Consider the following 26,784-nt stretch of genomic DNA (forward strand, 5'->3'; position numbering starts at 1 on the left):
TATATTTAATAAATAATACACACACATATATAATATATAAAACTAGCCCTCGCTTAATTTAGAGGTGTAAAATATACTACACTTAATGACCATTAATTTAATAGGTTTGCCGCTGTCTTCGTAGAATTTTACACCAATGTTAAATCATGACAATCATCAACATCAACATCATTCAGCTAATTAACATGTGGGACCCACCACGGCGAATGTATTTAATGAAAAATCAAAATATTTCTTGGAATGAACATATTGAGTATAAATAAATTTATTTGTATAATAATTGATTTGATTTTTTTTATAATAATTAAAATGATATTAAAAAAAAATTGAGGGGGTGAGCAGAAATGCGAGCTGGTTAATACATTTTTAGCAGCACAGCACTGCTTACATCCTACATTCTCTCTTCTGCGATAATAATAATAACATATTAAGAATATCCCGGCTTAAGTAATTACATCAAAAACTTTGCTTGTAATTATACTCTATTAAGACGTCATCAATCGAGGTTTTGTTTTCGATTACGTGAAACAATGATCAATCTGAATAACCTATTTTCATCACATCACAAAAAGGAGGAAATAAGAGAAAAACAAGTATTAGATTAAAAATAAAATTTATTATAAAATAATTAAACATGTTAAAGATAACGGACTTATTAATAACCGTTCACCCTGTTTTTAGTCAATCTTTACGAGAAGGTATTTTTTTTTTTTAAATTAGCAATTTTAGTGAACAAATAATCAACGAAATTACTTTATTTATTTTAAATTATCAGCTATAATAAACAAGTACGTATATAATATAAAATGGAATTGCAAAATATCAATGTTGGACGTGCGTGTCGGACGGCGTTACGAATTGTGATTGATATTGTCTCTCACTTTTCGGAGGAGCGACAAAGATTTGTGAATCTCATTACACATAAGACGTTCTTTGTGAGGCTGGTGTTTCATTTGAAGCACTTGCATCTGCGTCCTCTTTAACTTTTCTTTCAGTATCATATTCTCGGCCGCAAGTTCAGCTGTGAAAAAAAAATATGGTAAAAACTTCGGTAATTATGTACATATTTTTTGTGCAACACTATTTCATGATCAGTATAAAAAAATCAATAATCGTAGTACATATAATATGTCAATTCAAAAAATCAAATGTACCTTAATTATGAATAATTTCATAATAACTCATAATTTCGCACTGTTATATTTTTATATACAATTTTACAGTTTAAATAAAGATATTCTTTACCTAAGGGCATGTCAAAAATGGTGTGATTTTTATTGTTTCGTTACAGCATGGAATAATACAAAACCCCACAATTCGACCTCAGCATTAGTTACAAATACAAATACATAAAAAATTATTTCTCTCCCGTAGAGACACTAGGTAAGCAGAGTGCGACTGCCCGCTACCTTCCCTTCCCTCTACTTCCCCTATCCAATTCCGTCTCCATCAAGGATAGTGATGCCGGAGACCATCAGTAGCTAAATCGCGACGGGCAACCCGACCGTGGTCGTCACTCGGACGATCAAGGAAGGAGGCCTAGCCTAACGCCTGTTCACGCAGCGTGCAGGCGCGAAAGCTAGGCTGGGTAATAACCAGTCGCCAGTGGCGTAGCTATGGTGGGGCGGAGGGGGCGGGCCGCCCCGGGCGGCACTTGCTTGGGGGCGGCATATTCGCGATGGAATCGTCTAGTGTGGTTACCCTAAATATACTAACATTTATGTAAATATACGAATAGCAAGGGCTTAATAATCAATTTATTATTTTAAGAAATGCTGATTCTATGACTCTGTAAAAAATGTACGGGGGGGGGAGCGGCAATTTTAAGGATTGCCCGGGCGGCACATACCCTAGCTACGCCACTGCCAGTCGCCCATGGGCCGAAACTCCCAAGCCTAATGCGACCGTGGGAGGAGGGCCTGGGCCCATTTAAAAAAAAATTTACAAATACACGTCCAAGTAAAAATATATTGTTTATGTTTGTATGTTTGTAGTCGCATGGAAGTCCACTGTCCTCCACTTAATTGAAAACATTTTCAAGTATCTCAGGTTAATTATATTTACTACCTGACCTCCAAAAAACATATAATCACATTAAATTTTGAAAATTGAATAGAAGCACATTCTGAAGTTTCAAATTCGGACTGTTTATTTGTAGGAAAATATCTGATAATAAATGTAAGTTAATAAGTCGTTTCACTTAAAAAGGATAGTCTTAAAAAAAGATCTTTATTGAATTTGTATGAAGCGCAGAATTAAAACTCATCATCAAATTTTCATACGGAGCACTAAAAGAACAAAGATGCGGTGACTCCTAATGCATTGGGAATGCGAAGACCAGAGTAAAATATCTGATATGAAGAATTATGATTAACTGTTGTACAATTATTATAAATAATTTTTACTGAGTAGTTGAGTAAATTATCTAAAATCATTATGCAATTTCGCTCTCTTCTTATTTATAGTTTTTTTTTAATAATCAATAATAAAATACTCACCAGGAGAAAAGTTTTGGCTTGTTATATCTATCAAATCTACGATAGGCAATCTCTCGTTTTCGAGGCTGTTATCTGACGAGGACGCTTGTGGCGACGAATGACCGGAAGAGAGCCTGCTGCTCGGTGTCAGACGATTGCTCCACCTTGAATCCACCATCACCCTTTCTGTCGACTCGTATCTATTTTGCAGGTCAGAATTAATTGATTCTAGTTTATTGATCTTCAATTGTGCTTCTCCGAGCTTATTTTTCAGCCGGTCGGCTTCGGCGTCGCTCCTTATTTTCTGCTCGGTAGCTAGAGCTTTGTCTAGAGTGGCCTGCGAAGCCTGCAGGGCACCATTATCCAGCTCCTTCCGCATAGCTTCGTATCTTACGCGGCTCACCCATTCTTTTTCCACTTTAGACTGAAACTCTTTCATTTCGATCTTAGCCTCTTTTAGTTTATCTTCAGTGATCTTCTGCTCTCGCAGAAGTGACTCTTCAATTTCAACGGCATGTTTCTGTACAGATTCTAATTCTAATTTTAATCTATCGGTTTCTTCGTTCAGTCTGGTTTCTAAGTTTTCGTATTTCGAAATATATAGATTCAAAGAATTCTCGGCGTGCCGCAACTCTTCCGTCAGTTGATCTATTTTAGCATCTCTATCCAACATTTCGTCTTTATTTGTAGTTAATTGGAATTCTAAATCTCCTATTTTAGTGTTAGCGCTATTTAATAGGTTCTCTAAATTTATTTTGATTTGCGTCAAGTTCGTCAGCTGATACTTGACTGTTTCAAGCTCTTTAGGCTCTGTAGCATTCTTGTGGTATTTTTGCCGATGACAATGGTCGCATATTTCGTCATCGCTGGAGTTTAACTCTTTAGTTATGTTACTTAAATGACCCATTCGCTCTAGCGAGACAGTTCTGTCTGGTTCAGACCAGCACTCCGATTCTGAATTGTTGATTTGCGGAGCGTCACATCCATTCCACGTAGAGTTCAGATATTTAATCTTACCAAGCTTATTTTTAGATTTTCTTGTTACCAACTTGTTATATTCATAGCAAGACGTTTTTCCTTTATCCCCAGAGTCCTCTTCAAAAGCGCTATCGCATATGCATCGAGATTTGATGGTTTTGATTTGATTTTTCAGCATGTCAATCTCTTTATTTTGATTTTCGATCACACATTCGATGCTTTTATGATTCGATTCTTCGAGATGTTTGTAGCTTATTAATTGTGAAGTATCACCGATGGACATATGATGACCGAACATCATTGTCAGATTGTCGAGCTTCATATCTTGGGGTGGTTTACCGAACGAATTGTCCATGAACGTTTCCTCTAAGTTGTGCGTCGCATTCAAGTCTATTTTCAATCCATCCTGAAGATCAATCGTCTGCTCTAGAAGGTTCTCTACCTTACGACGCTTCTCTTCGCCAATGATACATTTATTCGAAAGCAAAGAATCAAACACATAAGCCATTTCTTGCAATCGTTTTACTAACAAATCTTGAATGTCACTAAAAATATAATAAAAAGAACAAATATAATATAAATTAAAAATATAACAAGTAATAAATACGTACATTGATTTAAGCGAAAAATCTTCACTATCAGTCTCAGTTTTGCATTCAGGTTTCTTATAGATCGACTCCCTTAAGGTGTCTATCTTTACTTTCAAATGAGAATTCATCCAGCTCCATTCTTTGTCATCGCAATGTGACGAACTCTTTGTGTCGTTGCTATCTTTTAAGGCACATTTGAAATTCTTCAAATCATTCTCTAATTCTTCGATTTTAGCATCACGCATTTTAACTATTTCTTTATATCTATCTTCTGTGACTTCTTCCACCTATAGAAAGGTTCAGAGTTAAGCATATTTATAAAATTAATATAATAGATATATATTTATACATTTTGATAACATACCTCCAATTTTGATATTAATTTTTCTTTTTGCTTCAACTTATTTTTCATTTTATGATTTTCTCGGTCCATCTGTTTGATCCTTAACATACAACCTAAAATCAAAATAGACAATCAATTAATGGTTTAAATAACAATATAATTATTAAATTACAGAAGGAGCTTCAGTCAAAAGAATAAAAATATATATTTTAACTCAAGCTGTTTCTGTAGACACGGATTAAATTATATTTTTTAGTATGTACCTTGAATCATTTGACAAGCGTTCAAATTTTCTTGCTGGAGTCGCTCCAGTTGATGACTGTCGTCGTTCACTTGAGGTTCATCCTTAATTCTAAAAGGTAATACGTGTGTCTTACAGTCTGAATCAATATATTTCCGGATATGAAGATTTAAAAAGCCAATTAACAAAACAGTGAAACTAAAATCTATAGAAAAACTAGATTTAAATTTGGAGGAACGTTCGTGGACTGTTTGTTTGTTAAACTGTCCAATGATATTTGATAATCAAATTTAGCAGAGCAAGTGTGTCATTTCTGTACAAATATTATAGAAAAAATATGAAGAGGAATCTGGCAAAAGAAGAAATTCATCAGCTTCAAATAAAATTATATAACTAGAAAATCTAAAATTAAACTCTTACACTGTTAAGGTGTTTCTAAGGTCGATTCAGATTTACCAATCTTTAGTATGAATGTGTTATTTGAGTAACAAATAACCAAATATCCGATGAGAAATAGAATTCTAATTTATAGCTACTAATAAAGACAAAATTTGGGATAAATACAGTAAAATAGATTTACTGAGGGAAGTGTTGTGAAATAAGTCAATATATCTCAAAGGTCAAACTTAACTAATTCAAAGAAAATAATAATTTTATTAACTAAGTGACATAAGCGATCGTTTAGAGTGAGGTTCTGTTTCCTAACCATTTTTTAACAACTGCTATCATTGTTGCGCATCATCGTTATAAATAAAAACAATGATTTATACACGGGAAATGATAAATTAAAATCCATGCAAATTATGCTTTTGAAATTGAAGAGTCACTGCTGAGAGAGCAGAAGTTCAATGAAGAGAAACTAAAAGAGGCTAAGACCGAAATGAAAGAGTTTCAGTCTAAAGTGGAGAAAGAATGGGTGAGCCGCGTAAGATACGAAGCTATGCGGAAGGAGCTGGATAACGGTGCGCTGCAAGCTTAGCAGGCCACGCTCAACAAAGCTCTAGCGACCGAGCAGAAGATAAGTAGCGACACCGAAGCCGACCAGTTGAAAAACAAGCTCGGAGAAGCACAATTAAAGAACAATAAACTGGAAACAAAATATTTCGACTTGCAAAATAGATTGCTTGTGTGCGAGTCTGTAGCTGGTGTATACGGGACTTTCTTCAGTCATTCGTCGAAAACGAGAAGTTACCAATCGTAGATATGATATACATAAATATATGTATATAATTATCGATAAATATTTTCTTGAGTATTATACTGATATAAAAACGATTCCCTATTAAAATTATTACCTATCACAAGAAATATCACTTTCAGACTTGATCAGTGGCATTTTTAATTTATCTTCAGCTTCCCTGGATAAACAATAAAAATACATTAAAAAATCTGATTTAAAACTAATATATATATACATGTATATAAAATAATAAGAATTACTGTATTTGCTGTTTCAACTCTGCAATTTGCTGATCGCGAGTCGCTATGTTGTCTTTCAATGTTATAACATTCTCACGCTCAACAGTCAGTAGGGCTCGGAGCTGATGGCACTCACACGGCTCATTTTTAGAGGGCTGTAAATTATATCGATTCTTCTTTAGATAATGAGATACGATGATATGATGTTAAAAAAATGCAATCTACCCAACCTTATTTTGCAAGACTTTTACTTCGTCGGGTGTGGGTTTCAAGTTGAAGGCGGCAGCGTATAAAATACAGCTGTCGTCCACGCCCATGGTTATATTGCTGGCATTCATTTCGATGGCTTTCAATCGATCATTGTTGAACGCCACTGCCGTGCTACGTAAAGCATGCATTTCATCCTGAAAAAATGTTATGTTAGATCCGTTACACTGTAAAACAAGATTTATACTGCTAAGTAATAACTCGATTACTATACACACACTGATCATGATTAAAATATTTCATCTCGTTTTATTTGTAACTAAAACGGTTTCAAATCAAAATATTAACCATTTCATTAAAATATTTAATATTGCAAACTGTGTAACAAAGTTTAAAAAATCGCTTTTCGAATTATGCAAATTTAGTGAAAAAATGTCTAATTCAAAATCACTCATTTTGGGGCTCACAAGCTAAAGGTTCATTTCTTCCTAGATTACAATTGGTCTGTCATAATTTTAGAGCGAGACCATCGGCTGAGGACATATTTCTACATCTATGATAGCAGACAATCCTGACTCTGGGATCATTATTAGTTCCGACGCAGCACGTCACGAAACCGTCATTCTAACTCTACGTCTTCTTTAAAAATGAACTCTTTTGTACACAAATTTGTTGTATTGATTCTTATATTGTAAACTGTCATTATAATCTATTGCCAAAAAAATATATTTACTAAAATATACTTTTTTATACATGTCATAGTCAAAACAAACACATTTAACCCATCCGTGCCTGTGGGGTCTATTGACTCCCCCAACTTTTTGGTTTTTCTCAAATAACTTATTTAATATAAATCCTATTTGTCGCAAACTTTTTGTATTTGTCAAAAATAGTTTAAAGAATAAATATTAAAAATAATCATTATACTTTATTATCTCCAATCGCGAGAAAAAAATAAAATCAACTCTAATCGCTACTGTCGCCGTGTGATTTGTATACCTGAGTCAGTTTTTAGAGAAATTCGCCTTCTAAGAATTTCGCGCGGCGCCCCCTCTACGCGGTTCCTTCAACGCTTTATCGCAAACTACACCGTTACCCAAAAAAACATACAGTACGAATTGAACCGCCAAATTCGATCGTTATTGTTATTTTATTTCTCACGTTACTTTTGAAATTGTAAAATGGCTGATCGGCTTGTAACTGACGAAGAGTTGCTAAGAATTTTGCAAGATTCTGACGAGAGTGGTAGCGAATACGATAGCGATATCGATATTGATAATACATTTCAAAAAAGACATTTCTACCGTAAATCGTATCGAAGTTGAAGCGTTTATAGGCATCCTATTATCTTCTGGAGGATTGAATGGGGGTAAAATACAGTTCAAAGAATTATGGACAACAAACGAACTGTTCAAACAATGTTTTTATTCAGCGGCCATGTCTAGAGATAGATTTTCGGTGCTCAGATTTGATGATCGTTTGACCAGAGAAGATATTTTTTAATAAATGCATTTTATTGTACTCACGTGTACCTAATCACAATTTATAGTTTATTTTTCCGAGCAGCTGCAGGTTATTTCTTATATGTATTCATATAATATTTATTAAAATTTGCCGAAGTAACTGTGGCTACATACTCGTTTACATATACATGCATAACGTCCATCAAATTTAATCGATTTGAATGATTCGCTAGCCAATTCCTTCAATTTTTATAGCCGCAATCAGGGAAATATTTCGCCCTCTAACTGTTGGCAAGGACACGCATGCCAATGTAAAAGGGTTTATTTAGAAATAAAGTCAAATTACAGAAAATAAAAAATACGATGTACATATATAAAAAGTACAAGACACTAAAAATTTATCTTACCATTAACCATTAGATAATATTGGATTACTGAGAATTCAAAGATTGTCAGATTAGTAAGATTATATTGTATTTTTTTTTATCCTGTTATAAGGAAATCATAACATATTTTTTTTGAGTAAATATTATCTCCCGTCAGATATTACTGGCTCACTGGAAGTACGGAATCTCAGAAATGACACATTTTTTTAGAAAATGGGAATTATTTCGAGTTATTATTTTTAAATTATTAGCACGATACACATAAAAACTTATGGATAAGAATTCAGTTTGCCTGGAAGATTTCCCATTACGGTGGAGAAAATTACAATGGAGAGTGAATATTTGATTGCAATTGAATTATATATCAATAAACTCGTATTAGCAAAAATGTCATTTCTCACTTTTGTAGATAATCATTTGCACAAAATATCACAATCCGAAAGAAAGGTGTGCTTGAAAAAAGTTTTTACAAATTTGAAATTAATATAAAATGTTAATATATATGTATAAAATAAACATATTTTTTAGTGTTACACTTGAATTTTTTTGTGTTTATAAAATAAATGTGTTTTATTTTTTCAAATTTTTATTTTAATCTCAAAATAGTATTTATATATTGACTTTTTTGTATATTAACAACATAAGTGTTGCAACAATTTTTTATTTCAAAAATTGAAATAATAAATAAATGAAATACTTGTTTATTTTTTTGGGTTACTCCGTAGTTTTATGTACCGAGCGCGCGGCAGTCACTCGTATACCTGCAAAGCTAGTCTGCAGCGAAATCTCGGCGTTTACGTCGTCACTTTTTGCGTCGTAATGATTAATTAAAAAATCCTAAATATTAACCAGATGATGAAGCTTATCATGAATAACAAATTTTATACTTAGAATTATCCATTTTTAAATAAATGTGATGAAGAATTCATCAATATTTTGACTTGAAATGTTTGGGGGAGTTGAGCGACCCCATCGGATGTCATTTTTCATTTCGAGGCACCGTGACGTAAGGGTTAACTAAAAATAAGCAGACAAGAATTTTACCTCCATAGACGAAATTTGAGTCAGCAGTTCTGCTTCTTTACGCGCAGCCGAAGCCTCCATTAATTCCAGCGCACGTGCAGCATCGCACAATAACTCTTGTTTTTCATTCAGATCTCGCCGTAGATTCTCTAAATCTATCTGCAATATCAAATAATAAAATTATGATAAATGCATGCATATAAATATGTATGTAGGTACATAGTATTAAGATATTAAGTTTAACTATTGAAGTCTTTGCTTTGAAAAAATTAGGTTAAGCCTTTAATTTATTTGGCCATCATTGCAACTCACGGCCGTTTTGAAGAATGCCATGAAATTGCACGAAGAATGTGAACTTGGAACAATTGAAGAAAATTTTATCGCAAGGGGAATTAAATGGATCCTCACCTTCAGTTCTATATTCTTCTTCAATAAATTATCTTGCGACGCAGTCGAGTTGGTAGCGTACAACCGTTCCTCCAAGAAGTACACATTTAGCTTCAAATTAAAGTTTTCCTTGCGCAGCGATGACATCTGCTCTTCGTAATCTTTCATGGTGCGACTCTGAACGGGCGACCCCATTATCACTGCCGACTGATCTAAAATGTTTTAAAATAATATATAATTGTTGATCTTCTTTGTAAGTATTTTTTAAATACACGTATACTCACAGGAAGCCATCGAGAAATTGGGATCCATCGTCACTTGGTTCAGGTGACCGGGACTCTTACTGCGAACAAAATACAATAGGTTTCATATTAAATTAATGGAGCGTAACAGACATGACAATGCAATAACATTATGTCTTTTATTTTAATTGGAACAGGAAGCGCTAATTAGAGCGAGCCGCTCAAACGTCTTATTGTGTACTTTTATTAACGACCTTCCAGGGCCTACAATAGATTCCTTACAAATTGGAGCATTGAGGTAAAACTTTAGTCATGGCCGTTCCGAGGCTACAACGTCTGGACCGGCTAAACGAGCATGATTCATTCATACATACATATTAATAAATAATTGTTTACATGAAAGTCATGTACTGATTGCTATGTGATCATAAAGTAAACATACGCTATATAAAGAATTATAGATCATAACATGATAAGATAAGCAAAGTATAAAGTTATGTGTATTTTTAATGATTATTTTTACTTTTATTATAAAAAAAATGCCATGCGCCACATACGGGGCTCAGTCGCTACGCGACCATAATGCCAAGAGCCACATATGGGGCATTTACAGAATCTATTACTTACGCTAAAAAATAATATTATAAGACTATTTAAGTATATAGTCATTTATGAAGATACTTTTAAAATTATTACCGCTTGAATAGCTTTCTTAAAAATGGCTAAATTTAATGTGCTCCTTTTCAAAATCGCTAGGGTTGCCACTAACAACTTGCGCCTTTGAAATATACGTTTTTAATAACAAATGATAATTGGTGTAGAACTGAACTAATAAAACTATTTTGTTTCTCAAAGGCTAAAACGTAGCCAGTTAAGGATGTCCGTTCGGTTCGCGTCTTTGTAATATACTTCTCGATCAAAAAATGGTGTGACATGCAAAATATACCGAATTTTTTTTTATTATTGTTATATTGTTGGTTTATATTTTATACCAAAAAAGTATTTCTTACTTTGTATAAAAATGTTAATTTGCTAATAAACAAATATTAATTCAATATTGTTTTGTTGTGACAACCAGGCGCGTACAGTGAGATACTTTCCTTTTCGCTAGTTAAGTGACGAGAGTGAGTGAGCGAAAGGGAAAGTCATTGATTTTTAATAGCTGCAAAAGGTGTCCAAATGTACCGGAAACGGCAACCAGAGGCTCTCTTTGGATCTTTTTTAATTATTAAAATTACTGGTATTGGGGTCGTGTACTACGAAAGATACCATGGCGCGAAAATGGTTATGCTGGCTTAATATGAAGATCTTTTAAATATTTTCCTATTTTTTGTTATTTTACTTAAATAAATCATCGAGATATGTTAAGCCATGAAGCGTAATATTTTTGTACATGTTCACAAAAAACTGTTATCTCATTTAACAAAACTCTCGATAGCAATTTGGCCGCGTAGCCCAAAACTTTTGGATTGATAAAATAAAAAATGCCTCAAGTATATTATTTATCGAAAATCTTAAAAGCAAAATAAATTAAAGCCTAGCGCGAATTATTTTAATATTCTTCTCGTAAAGAGAATTCAAAGGCGTATTTGAAGCAGAGCTATTAGTGTTATTGAACTTGAAGTCATATAGGACCTATATTATAGGTAATTGATATGACAGAACAAATTAAACGATTGCTCATATTTTACATTTCATTCTCCAGACGAATTGAACATATACTACTACGCCATTTAAAACAAACTATTTTATTAAGTGAAATCTTAAAATAAAATTTTAAAAAATCGATACACGCCCACTAGTATAATTTAAAAATATTTATTTTTTAAAGAAATATACAAAAATATCTTGTCTCACATAATATTAATTAATTCGCAGAGTCGCAAAACGATAGGTTACTACTACTTAATGGGAAACAGAAGCTTATTAAGTAATTTAATCGCTACACATAGCTCTTAACCAACTCATCTCTCAGGGGAAAATATTACTCCATAGTTTGTCTGCACTTAGATATTACACTATGTTTTAAAAATATGATAGCTATTGTTAACGATATTTCTACGGACTTCTTTATTGATCCAAATGTATTCAAACCGAATTTTGAGGAGAGCGCAAAAACAAACTACTCAAAAGACAAAAATTCACGTCAAAAGGAATAAAATCGTGTCGCAGTGGGAACGCTAGGTTAAGTCTTATTATTTATTTATTTAATTTAGGTAATATAGCTAATTGTTTAAACACTAAACAAATTTAAACAAAACTTACGCATGAAGGTGTTTCTTTATCCCAATGAGGAAACCCGCTACATTTTCAAAATATGAAAAAAAGACTACTGACTGGCCAACTTTTGCCCCCTATTGGAAAAAGTTGAAATGACATATTTGGTTCGAGTAGTGAGTCAGAAATAAAATTAATAAGGAGCTCCTCCAAATGACGAATTTTTTCTTGGTATCCGCACTGAAAACAAGTCGAAAAGAGGATGGATTTCTGCTGTTAATTGAGCGACTGCTTTAAATAGAGAAGACATAAAACAGACGCCAGGTAGACGAAGATCGATTGCGTTCTCTTGAGTATTTTAAACACACCCAGTGTTTGGGGAACGATGCAAGGTAGCAGCAGTGGGAGGTAAGGTCTTTTTTAAAAGTATTGCGCCGTTGCGAAACCAAATGGCGAAAACTTGGCCAACTGACAAGTAAAGTTCATCCACTTGGATGCCGTCCTAGAAAGCGCTCAGGAAAAATTATTGGCAAAGGAGGCGACTCCGCTTTCGGCTCGTTATAGACTTTAGTGGACTCCTGGTTTGATGGATCTGATCCGATGATGGCTTCAACCTCGAGAGTAATTGACCAAACCATGTTCGCTTCCTATGCAGATTATTACTCATACGTGGACCAACAACGTTATTGTTTGTTGTATCGCGTTTGTCGAGTGGCGGAGATTCTCAAACTTTCAATATAATGCTGTTTTATCGACTAAAGACTGGACGAGCATTTGACTTCGTTTCCCATCAGTTTCGGTCAAAATGTGAGGTTTCATGGTTTCATTCTGTATGATGTTTGAAATAGTTGGCTACTTCATATATAATATAAAACGTCAACAATCTTATTAATCAGTTTTGCAACGGATGGATGAGTTTTATCTAAGAGCCAAATCGTCCAAATTAAATTGCAAGCAGATTCAGCATTAAATCGAACGTTGAAAACAGAGCTGCCTTCACTGCTACGGTTTGTGTGGCACATACACTTCAGCTATTGAGTCGATTATATAAAAATGCCTATAAGTAATAGATAATTTTAGATGTAATAGTACGAACCGTATGCTAGAACGTTTGCCTAAAGAAAAACATACCCATCAACTAGTCAAATCAAATCCACAATTTTTTTTAATGTCTTTTAAGTAAAATTACTATGACTTTAAACCATTATGGAAGCCGATTCAAGTTCATATGATTAAGAAAATACCTCAATGCGAAATGGAGCTTTTTTTAACAAGATAAAATGTAGAAATATTTTTAGCATGCATTTTAAGAGTTACAATGAAAACGTATCCTATTCTTATAATAAATATTCATTGGAATACATATGTACATATATTAAGATTGTTTTGTACATGGAAAGTACTCACAGAAGTGTTAGGTTTCTACTGAATTGAAACTCAACTCTATTTCGGATTCGGTCATAAATGAAAAAGGCAGTTTTAGTCAGTCTCTGAAACCTATTATATTTGTAAGGTGTTTCAGAAATGTAAGTATTTGAAAAAAAAAACATGAAAATCTCTATGAAAAAGTTTTTTACCGACTTCGAATTGAATAGTTCCCGGAAGTAAGAATTGATTTAAATAGATCCTGTTGAAGATGTCGTAGGATGCTTAATAAGTACATGCATTGTAAAATGTGCTTATATTAGGCTCTAGTTTCAAAGGGATACCATTTGAATTTGAGAAGATTTTTTTACTTTTCTGTTGTTTGCCTTCAAAACTGGGAGATCGATATATGTATCTATTAAAATGTAATACTTTTAATTGCCTACTTCGTACTCAATGAATCTAAACTGACGTTTCTGTGCATCTAAAATTAGACGCTAAATTAAGAAGATGCGCCTGTTTAATCTATTATGGCTCACAGACTCGGGGGTGATTTAAATAAAGCACGAGTAACCGATGTAAAATGTGGAGAACGATGCATAAATCAGTGAAATAAGACAAAACAAGAATCGACAAGGAACAGCGTGAGCGCATGCGTAAATATCGAACTATAAATATATATAAATCATAGTTTAAAAAAATAATCTCACGAATAAAAAAAATATATGTATATAGTTAACACACAGCAACATGACAATTTGGGGTATCCCCTCGAACGCGATGACCAATCGCAATAAAAGTGGGCGGGGTGCAAAACGTCAAAATGAAATGACATCGGAAAAATCGTCTAAATCACTGGTTCTGTGAAAATATATAAGTGTTATCATTCGAGGCGAGTAAGTAAACATGCACAACTGCTTATCATTTATTATATAAATAAAATTGTTAAAAAGATATTCATGTTTAAGAGATACTGTATACATATTTTCAGTCATGATATTTATTTATTTATTATAAATCTTCCGTTGCAACATGACAGGCGTTAGCCCAATGCGTTACAACGGGGTAAACACAAACAATAACTACTAAGTAGTGAGACACTAGACTGAAATCAAAGTTTGTAAATCGGTGAAATCAATGTTATTAATTAAAACTAATAATATATACATCAAAGCGAACATTAGAATAAAAATTTACTGAATTTGACTTTAAATGACATAAGATCATTAAAAATTTATTAACCACAAAAAAATTGTAAATACATAGCTTAAGATATCTCGATATTATATTTTAAGTAAAATGGGATTTATGAAAAAAAAAAAACCTTACGAGAATGACATTGTTATTAAGAAATTAAAAAAAAATGTGTTGCGCGGCTAAATTAAGGCATTGTATTTTTTATTAATCAAAGAGCAGTTTTAACAAATAATTTACTTTATTCCCCTCACTATCCACATTACTTTACATCAAGATTGAAAATCTCCAAATATAAATCACAATCAATTGAATTAATATTGTAGAAATACTTTTCCATATATTAAGCTATAGTAAATTTAATACTAGAGGGAGAATCGAAATACTTGAATTTGCGATTGTGCGCAACTCCACTTGACCTTTCCCAAGAATCTATAACCAGAGGTTTTAAAAGCAAACGCAGTATATGTATGGTAAAAAAAACAAAGACAGCACAAGGATTCATACTCAATTGAAGTCGCATCAAAGAAAGTGTTCAAATTAGAATTATGTATGTATGTATTATACTTAATTATATAAATAGAAAGGAATTGAAGATAAATTATCACAATATTATATATGCTTCTGATTTCGAAATTAATGTGTAGTTTACTGAAAAAGCAATTGCAAAAAGATTTCAAAATTATAAAAAAAATATTTCAAAACAAGATTGATTACAATAAAGACAATGCTATACAGATATTTTTAGCATCAGTTCAATAACAAAAAGGCTGATATATTTGGATGTCGATAATGTTATTGAAACGTAGAATGACGAATTCTTAAAATCGATGATTTATTATTGGTAACGTCAAATCTTATGTATAGAGAATAAATGTTGAATGTTTGAGCAAAGATTCGTCATTGTTTTATTCGGAAATTTACGTAAAATATAATTAAATAAGTATTGAGCTTATTATTGAAATAAAAATAAAAATTCTAATTTGTTTTATAAAGCTAAAGCAAACCACATACAAAAAATTATATTATTTGTATTTTTAAGATGTTTTCGAATCAAGAAACAAACAAATGAGCCGTTGATTTTGAAAGTGGGGCAAGTCTATATTATGTTATTGTTGGATAATTAATGGTTTGCGTTTGAACTGATTTAAAAATATTAGTAAGCAACAATAGACTTATTTTATATTGTTTACGGTCTTTTTTCATAAAAATTTCATATGCAATAATTATATTCGCGTTATTTAAACATAAAACATGATTTTAATAGGGCTCGGTGGACTTAAGATTCTTTTTGAGTGGATTTGCCAAGCTTTCAAAATCAACAAACTATTATTTGCACATCACAAATGTTTATTTGCTTATCGCAAATAAACATTAGTGATGTGCAAATAAAACGCTCATAATCTTGTGCTAATCGCTCGCAAGAAGGCAACATAATACTTTTTTAATTTAAGACAAGACTGCTTGTTGTTTTTTGTCTATGTTTTTATTTAAACACATTCGATCCAAAGCAAACATGCATTTTGATAGTTCATGGATAATGCATTTTTTTTTTAATAAAAAGTCAATTACTACATTTTGCTTTATGACAGCCATTCTATATTGCGTTATAGTGCGAATTGATGGCGCTGTATTATCCGTTTTATATACAAAACAGAAGCGATAAATACCAATTATATAAATACGGCTCTACATTGTCTCTAGCGCCCGACATTGGTATGCTGTAATATTAATCTCAAGAGAATGGATTTTATTTTTATGTTTAATTTAAATTAAGTTAAGATACCGTCACTTTGTTTGGTCGAGAAACGGAGTATATTCATGCATACGTGCACCACACATAAACACGCTATAATATTACAGAAGCTCTTTGGCTGCCGTTCAAAAACGAGAGGCAAAAAAACGATAATATTTATACGTTCCACATAGGCGGTTCAAGTTCGCCGCGAACTGAAATTATCACCAGACTGACGACCCGCCTCGACAAAGGTCATCCAATTCAAAGCTTGGTGAAATATAGACACGCCTTTCTTCCGTTCTGTCATCATCACCCATGACGTCCTGGAACGTCACACTCGATTATTATCGTCTCGGTGCAATCTCGGACGAAGTAATGAACTGCGACGTAAAAGTGCAACAATTACCGAGAAGACAATAATAAGACCAGAGAACAAAGTTCTTTCTCTCTTTGGACGATAGAGACAAGCAACCATCATAAATAAAGTACATGAGTGATTTTGATTCTAGACCTTACAATTATTTATACATACATATGTTTCGTTAAGTAACCTACAATGGATGATTTTGCATTTATACCGCTCATTTACCATTTTATGTCGAGACAAGTTGACGTTAATTATCAATGATTATTTCTATTAATGCGCCTAAATGTTTCACATTGCATGGTTCTAACCATTTAAATATTTCACTTGGAACATAATCTAGGGTTGATAACGAGGGTCACGATACTAATAGAATGACTCTAAACTTTGATAATAAAATATACATTGATTACATAATGTACACAATCGTGTTTCACTTTTAGTTGATTTCTTTAATATGATACGTTTATTTCATTAAATTTCGAACTTACATTTAAACAATACACGTGGTAATGGTTTCTAATAATTTTAATATATATAAAGTTAAAAAAAATAAGTGGTTACAATAAATATATAAGACTAATTAAGATATTGATCCAAATCTGCTACTATTAAAATGTATTTTTAGTGTGAAAATAGTAATATTAGTTAATCGTTGATATAATTATGTTGCCTAAAATAAAGTTATTTGTAAAGATAAAGATAGAAAATAATTAATTTTGGACGACTTGGTGTTACTCCACACCGAGCAACCATATATTTGTTTGTACATAAAAAAAATACACAGTGAGTTTTTTCTATGAAACATATGTCAAAAGACTCGAATTGTGCTTCGAATATTTACAGGGGGATTTCAATTATACACTACTACCATGTTCATTTTGGCGATACAGTAATTAAACTTGTCTATGTTTCGTTCTCCCACTATTCTGATACTTAATTTTCTGTATGAATTGGTAAATATAGTTAGTTGTACTGTAATTGTTTTTGGCTAGTACAGATGGTTATCATTGCAACATCAATTAATAGCACGAGATTGTATTTTAATACTATAATCTATAATATACCATTTAAAAAAACTAACGACACATGAAAGCAGCGCGAATAGTTTTACATTAAGTAAATTAAATTAAAATCATAACACTTATCTAAGCCCATTTTCATCTCACGAAGGGGATGTTCCCCTTTCCCAAACGCACTGCGAATGACGTCATATGCAAGAGGGAAAAATCACCTGAAAGGACTGTAGTCTGAGCCGACGATTGTAGGTCGCCTGGTGTTTGCCATGGCTGGCCAGGGAACCGGACAACAAAACACAACACTGAATCATGCGTCACTCGCGCGGGAACTGACTTTTGGCGTGAGGATTGGCCTCGTGGGAACACGCGTACTGACGATAAGGCACCGAACGCGCGACTGAGTGCGGGAACGTAGAGGGGCGCCGTCGAAATAGACGCGAATGACCCGATTACGAGAGGCGACGGGAGATGCTGCGGGAAGAGACTCGACGAGGGTGACCGCCCGCTCCGTGGGACACGAGGATTTTACCTGGGAAACATTTGACGTTAGAGCTTATTTCGTATAAAAAAATCTATCATGTTCATTTATTTTCCTAAGAGTTTATTTTTATTACGTTGTATGCTTAGTCTTTAGCAGGCCAATCGTTGAAAAATCTGTCGTGCGCTGACTGCGCGTGGACAGCGGGAAACTGATATCTACGCATTACAGAGCCATATTGGCAAAGGACCATTTTTTAATTTTTGCATACAATCTGTTAACTTTAGCATTTTAATTTTAATATTCCAAGTACAAAATATGCCCAGACTAGTGGATTGCAAATTTAGTAGAATTTAATTTAAAAAAAGTTATTTTGCTACGCAGCAAGATTTTTTTTGTTATTTACTTTAAAACTGGAATGTTGAAGTATAAATGACCGCGGAAGCTATTTTTTTTATATTCTACATAAATTACATTATTGGTTTTTCATGACAAGAGATACATGAAAAACAAAAACAGAAGCACTTAAAAGCAGCTTTGTAATACTTATCAATAAAAATGTTTATTGCTAAAGCAAATATTTACCAACATATATTTATCATTTCTTAAAAGTTAAAATAAATTATGTTTATTCCAAAGAGAAAATCTTATCTCATGGTGTACCACAAGAGTCCAAATTAGGACCATTGTTATTTATAATATACATTAATGATACAATTAATTATATAAGAAAAAGTAAAATATGTACATCTGTTTGCGGACGACACTTTAATTTACTGCATAGGTGATAATGTTAAATAAGTTATAGATAACTTAAATAATGCATTAAGTATAATAGAAATATGGTTAAAAAATAATGTACTTTAACTCAGTGTATGTTTAATAATTATATGGATGTTATATAATAATATAAAAATTGTTATAGAAATAATTGATAATATGAAATATTTAGGAGTAATTGTAGATAATAAAAAAATAATGTAATGAACATTGTAATTACATATAAAAAAATAGTAGAAAAATAGGTATATTATTTAAGATGAGAAATATGATAAGTATGCATACAAAAAAAAATAATCTGCAATAGTATTATATTACCCACTTCAATTATTGTGCAGAAATATTATGTATGCTTAATAAATTAGATAAAACGATGTTGCAAAAACAACAAAATAGGACAATGAGAGTGGTTTTAAATAAAAATAGATTTACTAGTTTTAGAAGTATGATTGGATATTCAATAAATATTAAATATGTTTTAGTATTTATGTATAAGTTAGAAAATAATATGTTACCATAGTATTTAAATAAGTATTTAATAAAAAATAAAGATGAAATAGAGACAATTTAAGGATAGTTAAGTATAAGAAAACGAGTACGGCCAGGGGAATATTGGATGAAGGTCTAAATTTGTATGATAATATTCCTATACAAATCCGCAAAAATAAAACTGTAGAGGGTTTCCTCAATGGAAGAAAGAAACATGCATAAGTTTTGTTTAAATTTGTTAAAACAATTAGCTATATTGGCTAAATAATTTAATAATAAGACTATATAACAAAAATAGGACTTAATAATAAATGATAATCCAATGAAGCAAATCTAAACCAAATTTTGACTAATAGGAATCCTTTCTCAGAAGTCAAAAATCTACGTCAAAAGCAATAAAATCGTGTCGGGACAGTGTGAACGCTCGTTACCAAGCGTTCACACTGCGGTTCATATTTTCAGGATAGATTCGGCTGCTTTTTTTAGGGATAACAAATTAGAATCAGGGACGTCATTTCAAATTTGTGTAGGTGGAGGGGGGCAAAAGTTGGGCATTCTGTGGTAATTATATTTCGATTTAATTAAAACTCATAGTATGTATTTCATTAAGCGACATGCATTTTGGGGATATATTTTGAAATTAATAATAAAAGCCTATTGATGTGTGCCATATTAATTTAAAGAACTTTATTTTTCTGCGGCATCACCAATTAATACGTTCTACTTTTGCAAACCCGGCGACGCCCATTAATAAAAATATAATTAAAATAATATATGAAAAATCTAACCTCACCCGCAGGCGAATTAATCTTACGCTTCTCTCGCAAGAATAGAACATTTTCACTGATCAATAGACACAGTCAAACTACCAAAATAATATGGTCAAGCGCATTTATAGGCAAGATAAATATGACGATGTTTAAATACATTTATCAGGGTACACAGTATAAGAAATTGAACGTCATTAAAGACAAAGGAATCAAACTGAGATAAATAAGGTTAAAGTTAAAGTTTACACATTTACAATGCAAATACTGGAGAAGATACATTTGGTATCACAATCAATGATTTGTTTTATAAATAATTACTCATATTATACAACAACGGCAGGGAAACATAGAAATATTATAAAAATATAGGTTTGGGATGATCATACATCATATACATATAATGCATATCTACTTATTAATGGAAGAGTCATTTTTTTTAGAAAGTGAGCATTGCCAGTCTTATGATATCATAATTGTTTGCTTTGAATATAGTAACAATTATTATCTTATATACTAGTCAAAGTCTGCATAAATACAGTGTAATACTAATACTGAGAGTGGCTCATAAGCTCTTTCCTCAGCAACATCCGAAATAAACATATATTCTGATTACATTGTGGGCAGAATCGAAACTTATTTTTAAGCAATATTACTTAATTTTATCCACTTGAAATACACTAAAAAATCTCGGTAAAATACTTATAAATTAGGTTCATATTAGTTTTTTACACAAATAAGCAAATTTTATTGTTTCAGAAATGATGGTCCCAAGCATAACAGTATAGATTGGTCACCGCATTTTTAACGCTTCCTGATGACTCGTCTCATCTGCGCGTCTACGAGTTCCCTTTACTATAAAATCTGCCGATACGCACCCGGCATGATTTACAGACATACATACATGCACTCTGGCAGAAATCTGGTAGAATCTACTGACACAAAACAGCTGCTTTTATTAGCGAACTGTTATGCAACATCGTTCTGAGCGTGTTTTTGCAAGCATCTGTAACATATAATACATTCTGTACATACAAACTAAACGTATGGTCGTTTTATCTATTTCAGAATTGCTATCATTCTCGAATATCTGTCAATTTAATGTTTATTTAGATCTTTGTATTGGCCAAAATGGTTGACTATTATTTTTCTTTTGATAGAAACTTTATTTAGTCAGAGAAGAGTTTTATTTTTTTAACGCGCATCTTATGAGTTCATCCATAAACAATACTAGGTTAGACTAGAGAAGTGGAAAAAACATCTAAAGTTAGACGAGAAAAACTCTTCCGCGTTATTCGTTTGGGATCAAAATTCATAAAGAAGAATTAATAGACGTTCTGTTTCCGGTTTTGCATTTCAACGTCATTAGTTTATCTAAAATAGAATGTTCTTAATTTTAAAATTTTCCTGTTCCTATTTATTCTTGATAAATCATTATCGGACTAACTGCTATGTATCAGTCATAAAAGCTTAAACCACATATTTTAAACCATTTTCGAGTATCAATATCTTTTTATACAACACAATAGGGTAAAGAAAACCAATTTTAACTTGAGACATGTTTTTAAATTAATTTATTGGAATGATTGAAATTGTATGTTTCACCAGCCTCAACGTTCTCAACATTTTTTACATATATCTATAAAACAAAATATATATAAAACTACAATTTGAGAGCTGTGAAACTTACATTTGCTGTTCAAACCCAAACCAAACCCACACGAATTTACCAACCCAACTTGATCTAATGAAAGTTATAAATCTAATTATAGTTTTAGAATTTTCATTAGGTCAAGTCCAAAATAGAAACTAAGCCAAAACATCTCTCAGGTGAAAATAAACCGATGAAGAAGTACAAACAGACGTCGCATCTTGCATATTGCTCCATAGTTTGTCTGAACTTCGATATTACACTATGATTTAAAAATGTGAAAGCTATCCTTACCGATATTACTACAGACTTCTGATATGAGAATATTGGTCCAAATGTATTTAAACCGAAGTTTGGTTAATAAGAGAGCGCCAAAACAATTATCACTTCTCAGAAGTCAAAAATTCACGTCAAAAGCAATAAAATCGTGTCGGCTCCGTCGCAGTGGAACGCTCGGTAATGAGCGTACCCACTGCGACGTCGCCGACACGATTTTATTACTTTTGACGTGAATTTTTGACTTCTGAGAAGGGATAATTGTTTTTTGCGCTCTCTTGATGGTCAAAATTCGGTTTAGGTAAGCACAATTCTTGTGCATTTAAATAATTTATCGATCTCCAGCGCTATTTTGATTAAGAAGATATACTATATTTTGAATAAACGAATATAATATTTCAGAATAACAAACGTCTTTTATTTGGGATAGACAGTGTATGGGGCCAAGTTGCAGTAACATTCATACCTTCTGAATTTTAATGCAACTTGGCCCCAGAATATTCCTTTAAAGTAGTTGTAGATTGGCTTAAAAATGTACATAATGTAAATAAAAAATAAATAAAAAAATGAAGTAAATTATATGACAATAAAAAAATAATAATTAAAAAGTCAATAAATTTAGGAAGCATCCAACATCCCCGAGGGTAAAAAAGGTAAGGCAGGTCCGCAGCAATTTGAAAGTCATGCTGACCGTCTTCTTTGACTCCAGTGGCGTGGAGTACTACCAAGAGGTTCTGCGTCGCCTTCGTGACGCTGTGAGATGGAAACCGGATCCATCGTTTAATACAGAGATTCCTGGGCAAACACAATACACCTGTCAAGTTTCCTACTCTCCCAACATGGCTCCATGTGACTTCTGGATTTTCCCTAAGCTAAAGCCCCTGAAAGAGACCATATTTCAGTCCAGAAAAGACATCACAGAATGCGACGGACTAGCTGCGCGCCATCTCAAAAGAGGCGTTCCAGCTCTGCTTCCAAAAGTGGCAGAAATATTGGGAGAATATAAAAAATATTGGTGTGTGGCAGCCCAAGGGGACAATTTTCAATGAGATTAGTGTAAGATTGTTGTACTTGAATACGATTAGTATTTTTAATGAATAAAGGTAGGATATTTTTTTAAAACAGTGGTAAAAATAGTTTCATGTAGACGTAAGAACTCAAAATCCTTCGTAATATGTTCTGAATGCTACGTGTTTGTTTGACGTATGAGTCTTAATTCTCAACACATGTTTCAACCAGCTGTGACAGATAATTACACTTATTATATATTTTTAAGTATGTGTTATCAAGACACCACACCGATTAAATATATTAATTGCATTATAGTTTGTATCTGTTTTAGTATACTGCTTAAGCTTGCGACACCGTTTGAGGGGTTGCAAAATGAAGCAATGAACTAAAACAAATCTGTATGTAATCATATTTTTTACAATCAAATCTACCGGCCAATTGTGAATCGCCGGGAAACTATACGAAAGCGCGAGTAAGCGAACTCTGTCTAATGATCGAGAGAGGGGCTTGTGAGATTATGATAAGATTATTATCTCGATAATAGTTATCGAAATTACTATTTAATCAGCGAGGTTTGAGCTATTGTGTATTCCCTCAAGTTAATATATCGTAAGTTATGTTATAAATATTTTATTTGCCATATTTGGTATGAGTTTTCAGTGCAACCTGTCGGCAATTTGACGAGTTGATCATAATGACAGTCACGTTTACTACCCGTCTACTCTACCTTCGGTCATCTCGAAATAGAGACTCCCGACAAGGCGGTCTCTGGAAATAAACACCGACTCCTGCCATCTAAAACAACGTTTCAAAGAAGCGCCAGCTTTGATTTATCCTTATTGACGAAGATTGCGCTGTGGCTCTCAACATATTCGATGACTTGTAAATTCGCGTATTAAAAATAAAATGTCATTGTTGAGTTCTTGAAAAGATTATAAACTTTTGGGAGCAGGCCAAAGGTGTAATAGAATAATAAATTATCTTCTCTCTCTCGCGAGGGCCAAGTTTAAGTTCTGTTTATTTTATTTTTGTTACACATACCTGCATAATCAGTTAATAACTAGGTAGATAGAAATATTTTTCTGCATTTTGTAAGAAAATAAAGTAGATATCCAGTTTATGTTTTTAAATTTTCAATACTCGTCCAATTTTTTTGAGTATGTATTCGGTTGAGTTTTGGTTAGCTATTAGCTATAAAGTTAATATTTCTATGGGGGTTTAAACAGTAACAAAAGCAAAATCGCATTGGTTTAGCTTAACAAACCATTAGAAATCGTCATTTCACAACACCAGGAATTGCACAATCGTCACGCAAACTTTCGAAAACATCAATTACCACAAAAAATCTTTCAACTCTTGTATTCATAAGCTTCGAGAGTCTAAAAATACTAATTGCCTCGCATCGAATAAGAATTATTAAAACTAACCTTTGTAATTATCGAACGGTCGCCCAACATAAAGGCCACATTGAAAATTTATTAATCACTGAAGGGGATGTATTGAATGAAGGTAGAGAAAACACTAACGCGACTGGGTCACAATTTTCTCTATCTCCCATTCGTCCAAGCTTCATTGAAGGACCGTTATAAAATATGTACTGGACGACTACAGCAAATTTACTCTCCAAAATATTTTATCATCAAACACGATCACACCACTAGCGCGAAGACTCTAGTTCCGACAATCACTAGACAGTGGGTATTACCGAAAGAAAAAAGTCAACACCGGTGTTACCGGTATTGACATTATTATTATAATTTTAATTAATTGACCGAAAATATAATCCGAGTACCGCTCGCATGATTAACCATGTTTATTAATTAGCAAAACCTAAGCACTCGAATAGCCCGACAATTATTGTTTCGATATATTTCATATTTTAATTACAAATTATTTTAATTAAAACACTTAAAATTCGGGTGCCAAATCAATTTTTTGCGACAATAAATCTAGGACAACATCGTCATTGACCAAATATCGTCTTTGATCGACCGCTTCTGGATGCCTGCTAATTTTTTATACCAGGGGCCAGAGCACCACTCGCCAATTTATTCCAATAAAATATATTGCTCATTATTTTTTGTTAGTTACGATTATCCGAAAGAATCTTATTAGAAAGGAGTGAATAGAAAATTGTAAATCTATTTGTTCAAAATGCGACATATATATAAAAAAACATATTTATATGATTGTGATTTATTTATAGTATTTTATTTAAATTATTGCACATTGCATATCAATTTTAGAATATCGAGATAATAATTATTTTCGAACGATTTATCTCTCGTATACTTATTTATTTCTAGTCATGCTAAGAGTAACATTAATTAAATTCGAGCTATAAATAATAATGTAAATATTATAGAATATAAAATACGTAAAAGCTAATATGTAATTCTCTTAGTTCCAGACAATTTAGCTTAACATATACGATTTTTTTTAAATGATTGATATGCATTTTCAAATAAATGTTATATACGTTTTAAAAATTTGATTGTATATGTGTTTAAAAAACTTTTTTGTATACTCTCAATTATGTGAGGTAATAAAATCAATAATATTTAGTGGTTACAATATTTAAAAAAATATATTTTCATATTTATTTACTTAAATAAAATGTAAATCAAGTTTAATTTAAAAATACACCCGTCAGCACATTTTAATTATTACTTATATTAATTATATCATTTAGTACAACTTATGTCTAGATGGTTACAGAAAAAAATAATATAGCATTATTTTCCAATGAAAAAGGTTTATTTAAAAAAAAAACATTTCGCGCAATATTTTTAAATAAAAAAATTAGAATAGATAACCACTTCAGAATTTTAACGACAAATTTACACTTTTTGTTTTTAATAATTATTAACTTAAAATACAGTAATCAGGGAAAACTAGTAGTTTTATAAGGGAGGGGGGGGGGGACTAAACATTTTCAAATCTGGCAACCCTGTTCGTAATTTTCAAGTGGGTCGCAATCCTCGAATGAAAAGTTATAATTTTTAAATACATATATGTATCTAAATTTTAAATGACTTATAAATATAGAACATTTTGTCAGAATATTTTATAATTATAATACACACATATCAATGGACAATGACCTTGAAACAAATAGTATCTGTCTGACGACACTATTTTTTAATATTAATTCTGCTTTATATATTCAATTACCAAATTTATATATAAAAAATATTAAAGATGAAATATATATAAAAAATAATAAAGATGATATATGTGTATATAAAAAATTGACAGATTTTTACCTATACAATGGCATCTGTTATTTACTTTGAAAAGTTAGCTATTTAATTGAGTATGAATCTCTAACGAACTTGAAATATAATTACGGTAAAATTAAACACCAAATTGAACAGCTTAACGAAATATACCCAGTCAACGCAAATTAATAATTAATAGATACAAAACTTATTCAACTACTGATTACTTTAATACAAATGAATAAACTCACGTTTCCATATTTGCAAAAAGGCAAAACTTGAGCAGAACACGTGGACGATTCGCAATGTATCCTCGAACGAAACCAACTGCCACAACGAACTATTCGAATCATACGGTTTCGATGGCTATAACAGCACCAATCTCGGCCGTCTCGTCAGCGTTGCTCTGTATATGGGGTAATATCGAACAAAAGTATTTTTTTAAATAATATTTAAAT

At 32.2% G+C, this 26,784-nt stretch overlaps 1 protein-coding gene across 2 annotated transcripts; it reads right to left on the minus strand.

The window, feature by feature from the left end:
* Positions 1-599: 599 nt before the first annotated feature.
* On the minus strand, positions 600-26,691 carry cnn (phosphodiesterase 4D interacting protein centrosomin). Of its 2 annotated transcripts, none has more exons than XM_088204756.1 (12): positions 26,578-26,691; positions 9,799-9,857; positions 9,536-9,726; positions 9,149-9,286; positions 6,279-6,452; positions 6,070-6,203; positions 5,925-5,987; positions 4,652-4,740; positions 4,410-4,501; positions 4,067-4,332; positions 2,499-4,000; positions 600-1,021 (listed from the first exon to the last, which is right to left on the minus strand). In XM_088204756.1, exons 1-12 carry the CDS (start codon positions 26,583-26,585, stop codon positions 852-854), a joined length of 2,886 nt encoding a protein of 961 aa, XP_088060882.1. In that variant the 5' UTR covers positions 26,586-26,691; the 3' UTR covers positions 600-851. The 2 variants fall into 2 exon arrangements, with proteins under 2 accessions (XP_088060882.1, XP_088060881.1); XM_088204755.1 differs by lacking the exon at positions 26,578-26,691 and adding an exon at positions 17,869-18,182.
* Positions 26,692-26,784: the final 93 nt, after the last annotated feature.

The sequence above is a fragment of the Plectrocnemia conspersa genome, unplaced genomic scaffold, assembly GCF_051122295.1.
Source record: "Plectrocnemia conspersa isolate PC_06_02 unplaced genomic scaffold, ASM5112229v1 ptg000014l, whole genome shotgun sequence".
NCBI classification, from domain to species: domain Eukaryota; kingdom Metazoa; phylum Arthropoda; class Insecta; order Trichoptera; family Polycentropodidae; genus Plectrocnemia; species Plectrocnemia conspersa.

Excerpts from the sequence above, each read along its gene's own strand:
- cnn (XM_088204755.1), bottom strand. The coding sequence starts at position 17,921 with ATGGCAAACACCAGGCGACCTACAATCGTCGGCTCAGACTACAGTCCT. Across the intron at positions 9,727-9,798 it reads CAATTTCTCGATGGCTTCCT|ATCAGTCGGCAGTGATAATG; the intron begins GTGAGTATACGT and ends AAAACATTTTAG. Across the intron at positions 4,001-4,066 it reads GATTTTTCGCTTAAATCAAT|TGACATTCAAGATTTGTTAG; the intron begins GTACGTATTTAT and ends TTATATTTTTAG.